This window comes from Convolutriloba macropyga, chromosome 13 (genome assembly GCF_964194025.1).
Source record: "Convolutriloba macropyga chromosome 13, txConMacr16.3, whole genome shotgun sequence".
NCBI lineage: Eukaryota > Metazoa > Xenacoelomorpha > Acoela > Convolutidae > Convolutriloba > Convolutriloba macropyga.
This window is the reverse complement of record NC_134480.1, coordinates 34,477,764-34,485,430: the sequence shown is the minus strand read 5'-3', so window position 1 is coordinate 34,485,430 and position 7,667 is coordinate 34,477,764. Positions and strand designations below refer to the sequence as shown.

Genomic DNA, 7,667 nt, shown 5'->3' with positions numbered 1-7,667 from the left:
TTTTGCATGTAATTTCTGTGAACTAAGTTTTCATATCTAGTCCAATTTCAGCGGCCCTTTATGATTTCCTTGTTTTAAACAAGGATCATATGTCGATTCCTCATAGTTTTACAAGGATCGTACCAGGAAAAACAATATGATTTTTGTGCCGTCGTAAAAAGCCCACGTCTGACTACTATCAGGTTTTAAAACTATGTTTCTTTTATGACTGCACGGGACACGGTTTCCAAATGGACCTCACTGATCTCAAATTTCATTTTAGCCAAATGAGTTCAAACTGGTTTAATTATTTAGCAATGACAGTTTGACTCGTCAAATATAATTCAGTTATTTGCTTTCGAAAACTTACAACTAATATTTCAAATATATCACTCAGTTTACGTTCATATGACATCAATCTGAAATTTGAACTGAAATAAATTCAAATTTTTCTCAGAACCGACGAAAACAACCTCCCATTTTCCAAAAAAAAACAACAATCAGCTGCAATGCAAAAAATTGTTTATCTACATATCTTCATCTTGGAACTTCTGTCTCATTTGGTTCCTGTTCAGCAATCTGATCCGCATAAGTTACTAAAATCGTCTAAAAAGGTGATAAATTTAGTTACCAATGGTCTCTATGTGGGCGATGGCGGTGCTCCTTTTTACGTGCGTATCCACATATCCCGAGGGCCAACAAAGGGATATAACTTTTGTGGGGGAGCAGTTGTAGGGTCCAGATGGGTTGTGACTACTGCCACTTGTGTAACTTCCCCCAATATGACCCAGTATGACGGTATGATATAAAAAATGCCTTTTGAGAAAATCAGAGATTACAGTATCTTTTACATGTGAAAACTTGAAATTTTTACAATGAAAAATAGAGTCTTTGGAACTAATATTGCCAATTAGAACGTAAATTGTAAGAAATACCCGGATGCCATAACATTCACTTTTCTTGGTTTTCATACAAGGTAATGCTTGATTCTCTAATTATATTTCAAACTCGGATGGCGTATATATTATAGTAGCTAAATAGTTTATAAGTACAGACTAACAGGACGAAATTTTGTCATGTAGGAAATTTAGTTGAATGGTTAACTTGCAAAATATTAATTAATGCACAAATTCAAACGTTTCTTTTGATCATCAGTTTTTGAAAAAACGATAGATTAATAACAATCCCAAAAACAGTGACAAAAATGATTCCAGCGTTAGCAGGTCAGTCTGAAATGTGAGGAATAATGAGAAAAAGGGCAGCTGAGAACAGGCTACTGTAGGCCTAATGCTGTTCCGCTGCGATTACGCAGGAACCAAAATTATTATTATTAGCAAACTTTTGCGACAATGTAAATTTGAATATTTTTGCACAACCAAAATCAGAGAAAAATAGGAGTTTAACTCAAGATGATCTAACTATCTATGGTTTAAATCTGTCCTTTTCTCACATCACAATTCCATCTTTTGCACCAATGTTTTCTTATGTATGAGCACTTAGTTTTCATATGACAGTGCCGTTTAAAATCTGCATACAGTTTACCACATTGTTCACTTTATGGTTTCGCGAATTGGCGAAACCTAAAACTGGGAAGGTTTTTGTCCCGCTCCGAAGCAAGTATGCAACCAAAAGCAATCGAAGAAACCGACATTACATGCAAAAACTGTTGGAAAAAAACTGAGAAAGGAATTGAAAAGTGAATTGAAAAATGATAAATTAGTGGATTGAAAACCTCAAAAAACTCCTATCAATGGTTTGAATACTGTGAAACGCGACAGCCAGTGCATTTTAGTGATAATTTAATACAATTTAACTAACTGCTTAGCTAAGCTGTGACTTTACTGATGGAAAAATGGATACACAGAGACAACATCTGTCGTTAAACAAACTTGAAAAAAAAATTGCTCCACTTGGCCTCTGATCGGATTGAAGTGCGCTCGAAATAGCCTCTGATCAGACTAAAGTGCGTTCAATATAGTCTAATCAGTTAATGATTTTTAACAAGAACAAATCTCTCAATATCACTATATTATATTCATTTAATGAAAATTGATGTATTCAATCATATATTTAACAAACGGAAAGCCAATTCTAAAATTATTGCTAAAAAATAACCCAAGTGTTGGATAAAAAGATTGTGTATGCCATTAATTCAAGTTTTTAACGAAATAGATAAACTTAGACAGCTTTGCATAAAAACTTCTTGATCCACCGTGATTCCAAATCTTTTCATGAGGGGAACAGCAGTTGCTATCAGCTATAACCATTTCTTTTGATTAACCCCATCAGACATTCAGTGGGGTTTTGATCAGAATGTTACTGTGCTATTGACTCTTAGCAGAGACAACATCAGTCAGAAAAAAAATCTTAAAAAAAACTTCGCTCGAATTGACCTCTGATCAGACTAGTGTGCGCTTGAAAATGCCGCTGATAAGACCGTCCCAGACCGAACAAACATCTGCTAAGACATTTTCCAGATCAGCGTCCGTACAAAAGTGCGGTTGAAACTTTTTCCAGACCATGTAATTCAAGCGCACCGAGAACATGGGTGCGCTCGAAGATGGTCTGATCAGAGCTCAATATGGTCTGGCCACCTCGACATGGGTGAGGAAAACGATTAATGCAGTTGTTCAGCACGAACGAACTGCGTGAAGGGATGAATTGCACCTCAAGTTGAGACTAAGTTAAAGTCTATTCTAAGTGAATCACAAAAACAATTTATCCGTTCACCTGAATTTTAGATCAAACCCTAAGAGAATGAGCAACAAATCAAATTGTTAAAGTTGTGAATCATTAAAACAGAAAACGTAATGGAAAAAAAATTATATAAAAAAGAAATAAAGGTTTCGATTTTTTCATTTAAAAGCTCGTTTACATGATTGATCAACATATGCAGGTCACCAGACAGAAAATCAAAACTTTTATTTGAAAAAAGTATAAACAAAGAGTTAAAAGCGTAATGCTTTAAAAAAAATTATTGATGGAAATTTCCAAAGACCGGAAAAGCACGATCGATACAAGCTAGTAGTGTTAACATTAAACTAAATTAAATTAAATCACAAGCTGAATTATTTTTACATTTGAAAGGCTCATTTTTTCAGATAATTGCTGCTGGATTGGGAGATATTCTGGTACAGTTTGTGTTATTTCCCTATTCCCTCATAATTGTAGCCTCTTTAAACATCAAAATTTCAGGCTCGATTTTTATAGGTTCAATTATGCCTCTGTTTCTGACTTGTTTGTTAAAATCATTTGTTGGTTTATTATTTATCATTGGCTATGAGCATGCTATTTTGTAGGTATGCTTATGGGCACACTCAAAGCAACTTCTCAGAAAATTTTTGATTGTTGCGAAAACTAAGAGTATCTGGATTATCAGTCTTAGAAACGATAAGCAAACTCACCAGTATTTTTATCCAAAACTGAAAAATATTCTCGTGTGTTCATATCATGGTATCCGATATGAAAAATTGTTTTTGGGTATCTTTATGAAGTACCATTCAACTAGTTAAGCAAAAATGCCCCCCCCCCCAATTGACTGAAATATCGAATTCAGACAGCTAGGTTTATATCTCGCGGCCTTGTATTGTTGACTACGCTGGTGAAGGTAGTGCAGGACGTAAGATGTAAAACTAGCTTCCTGAATTTGACCCCTGGATAACTTTGGGGACAATTGCTGCCTAAATAGTTGTATGGTACCTCATAAACAACACCTAAGAACATTATTTGATATCGGATAGCATGGTATGAACACATGAGAAATTTTTGTCAGTTTTGAATGCAAAAACTATTGCGTTTACTCATGGTTTCTCTGAAGGACAATCCAAATATCTTAAGCTTTTGTAACATGCAAAATATTTATGAAAATTCATTATTATGAAATTGTTTCAGTATTCTAAAAAAACAGCGGGAGTCAAAACCAAAATTAAGGAAACTAATTTACCTGAAAAAAATAAGGAACATTTCTCCTCCAAGAGGTTTGATGACAGCAAGTACAATGGCTTGGGACTGAGGTTGCTTCGACTATGTTTTAACATTTTGCTGCACATACAAATTTGTTTAATCTTGGAAATTTAAAGAAAATTTGTTAAACTTTGTTGTTTTTTGCTTCAGTTGCAAATTTCATGGTTGAACGCGGAGACTTCACAGATCCTACCACAACCAGAAACAGAAACGTTTACGTCAAACTGATCCTAATATCTCCACGGTTAGTTTTCTGCTTTACAAACATTTGATTTATTTTTATATAATCCTTTTCTCACAATTAAGACACGCTAAGACAAATTTGCCACTGAATAAAAATCAGAACGTTATAAGAATTGAATTCAGACTTTGAATCAGGCTCTGATTAAGATTCTGAATTTTCTCTGAATTAGGGAAATTCATGATTAAGCTCGTGAGGCAATCAAAGTTATACTATTGTTTTTGCTCTGAGGTCCTCAAGGAAAACACTTATACAATACATGTGGAAAAGAAAGAATTTTATCCAAGACAGCAAAAATTTTGTGGAAAAGTTTCTCATATCAAGTTAAAATTTGAATTTTGGGATTTTCCAGTGTCATCTGTGTGGCTTTTCTCTCCTCCATTTTCATTCGGTGCTTGGGAGATACAGAAATACTTATACACCTTACCCTACATTGAGGATGAGGACTATTAGGGGAATAATGTAAGAGATTCGAATTATCGCTGAGAGAATCAAATAAATTTCAACCTAAAAACTCACAATTTTATCGGCAAATGCTTGACTTTCCATTAAAAAAATTCTCACTATTATATCTTGAAATTATCGGTGAACTATTTTCCACCGCATATTAGTTGTTAATGAATTTTTTCAAAGCTTCAGATGTGAAAAAATAGATCACCGCAACTTAGAAAGAACTGATATTGTTGCAAAATTTTGGGCAAAAAGCTTTCTCGCCAATGCAAACTGGGCTCATGCAGTTGGAAAACTAAAAACGAAAAATGTACGATCGCTAAATGGTTGATAAAGTGCAACATACTGTTAAGTAAAAAATTTTGCGTTCAGGAGATAGAAAAAGTGAAAACAATGTCAGTAATACTGTTAAATAAGGTTAGGAAATTTTTCGGTATCCAGCAGAAAATTTTGTGGAATCCAGCAATGTATTTATTTTCTCAGCCTTTAACAATTCGTGGACGATAACGGACCTTTTCCTTTACCTATTCATTATCCCTTCTGCTATAATAGATACACAATCCCGAGAAAAATTCCAAAATTTTAGTTCCTGTGCTACAAATCTCAAACCAAGAAAGCATAACCTATGGTAGCCCTACGAAAAAAAGAAATATTTTCGATCTATGATTTCATTTTCATCATAACCGTAATGTTAAATTTCTATCTTTGGGTCGACCGATAAAGAAAGATTTTTTTGTTGGGCAATGCGTTGTCAAGAAGCACAAACGTGGGCCGTCCAATGGTCGAGGACAAACAATTTTGCATCTCAACATCTCATTTCAAGAACAAATATTCCGTTGACAATATTTCCATAACAAACATCGGTTAAGCACGGTCTTTTCAAAAAATGACAGGAGAATTAGTATAATTCGCGCCAAATGTGCAAATTATTTGAGAACATTATTTTTACATTTAATAAGAACAATAATTTTGGTAGACGTCTTCAGATAGTTCAGGTTTTCAGGAACAAATGATAATTCAATTGCCTCATTTCAGTCACAAAATACGCAACCAGCTGATTTGAGATCATACAAAATTCATTGTAGTCATGAACACAGATTTACATTATTCCTGGTAGCCATAAAATGAATACAAAGTCTCAAAGGATTCAAATAATGTAACGTTCGAAAAAAGTTGGAGCAACTTTGGCTTCAAAATGTATCAGGGCTTCAAAAAACACGAAAACAGATAGGGCCGTCGTTATTAAGAGCGGAATTTTTTTAATATGACGAAGGATTAATTTGCTAGGCCAATTAAATGTAACTCATGGAATGAAAAAAGAAACTTTTGATCAATTGTAACCCAGTATGGCTCTTTTTTGTTTCTGCCTGCAAACTTATATATCCAATTTGTTTAAACGCCCAAAAATTCAATTTTTGTTTCTTAGCAACACTTGTTTTGATAATAATGATATGCCCGCATCAGAGGTAAATTGAAGGAATTTTTGCTCTCTTTTATTTTATAAAAAAGCTCGGTAAATTGTTTTTGGTGAAGACCTGTCAGTTTGATAATAATACGCATTATTCAATTGGCGGTTAAATTATATGCAATATAATTTTGTTACAAAATATTGTAAACAATAATATTGTCATATTTTTACAAAAAAGACTTACTGTGCAATGCCACTGTAACTGGGGCTCTAACCTGCGGGTGCCAAACGTACTGGGGGACAAACAAAAAAAAATTACTAAAGATTGTGCAGAAGATATCGTTTATAACGAGAAAAGAGAATCTTATTAAGCTTATTTGCTATTATTTGTACCCCAGACGCGCGTGCCATGTATTAAAAGGAAAGTTTACAAAGTAATGGCACGTTCTGTGTAACTGTGGGAGCATAGCGTACTGGGAGCACGAAGGGAAAAATTCCAACTTGAGGTCCCAAATCAAAAATCCATATTTCTCGAATGTACTAGACAGAACATGTCTATGCTCAGACCATCCAACAGTATTTATGTCTAGACTTTTGCATATTGCAATACAAAAATTTTGCGCTCCAAATTTGTGCATTCAAATCCAGACAATGATGCGCTCAAAATACCTATGTCCAGTCTTTCGTGCGTTCAAAGATTTTTGGGCTTTTTTCATGCATTCAAAAACGCGTGTGTCCAGACTTTTGAGCGTTCATGTTCAGAACTATCTCCATTCCTATTTACATAATATTAAACACAACATTTTTGTAAAGTCTTCACTAATTTTTGTAAAGTATAGATGTCTTAGGATAATGATTGTGTAGATGTAGTTGGCACAATCAAAATTATTAAAACGTGCTTGATGAATATATTGTTTGAAATAGGTGACAGTCATCCAGATTTTATAGCTTTAGTTTTTTGTAATTTCATCTATGTTCTATAATTCTGGGCGTAAAATTGTCCAAAACAAAGCAAAATGTTGGATTGTTCTTGTTTTTTGGATCAAAGGCATCACACGAGATTGTAGACACGAAGAGACCTGTTGCTGATATCTTCATTCATTTTCGTTCAAATTACATATCGTACAAGAAATTGATCTTCATCGTACAGGAAATTGATCAGGTATTGTCGTAGTAGTATAAAAAGCTGACTAGAACCACAACGGGGGAGACATTATGTATCAACATAGGGAATGCAGAAATTGTCCCCTAGGGGGGACACTTAGGGGGACATTTAACGCAAATTCGCAATAAATGTCCCCCTAAGTGCCCCTTAGGGGACATTTTCTGCATTCCCTATCTTAATACATAATGTCCCCCCCCCCCCCCGTTGTGGTTCTGATCAGCTCCTATTTTTTTTCTGAAAAAAATTGTATTTCACAAAAATTTGTTGTTTTTTTTCTCTAAAAGATGTGAACTAGTTTGAAACATGTTCTGTGAGTAAAAAAAGTAGTCGGAAGCACCTTTTTCGAAAATTGAATTTTTTGTCCCATCGGGGGACAATAACTTATAAAAATTGACTAGAACCACAACGGGGGGGGATAATATGTATTAAGATAGGGAATGCAGAAATTGTCCCCTAGGGGG

The 7,667-nt window shown here is 34.4% G+C and overlaps 1 protein-coding gene across 1 annotated transcript in view; it reads left to right on the top strand.

Annotated features, from left to right (window-relative positions):
• The first annotated feature begins 360 nt into the window (after positions 1–360).
• Positions 361–7,667, top strand: part of LOC142351881 (chymotrypsin-2-like) — a 25,580-nt gene continuing 18,273 nt past the window's right edge. The window contains exons 1-2 of the mRNA XM_075404123.1: positions 361–777; positions 4,093–4,186. Coding sequence (XP_075260238.1) covers positions 489–777; positions 4,093–4,186 — 383 coding nt within the window. The 5' untranslated portion in view covers positions 361–488. The remainder of the gene's footprint in view (positions 778–4,092; positions 4,187–7,667) is intronic.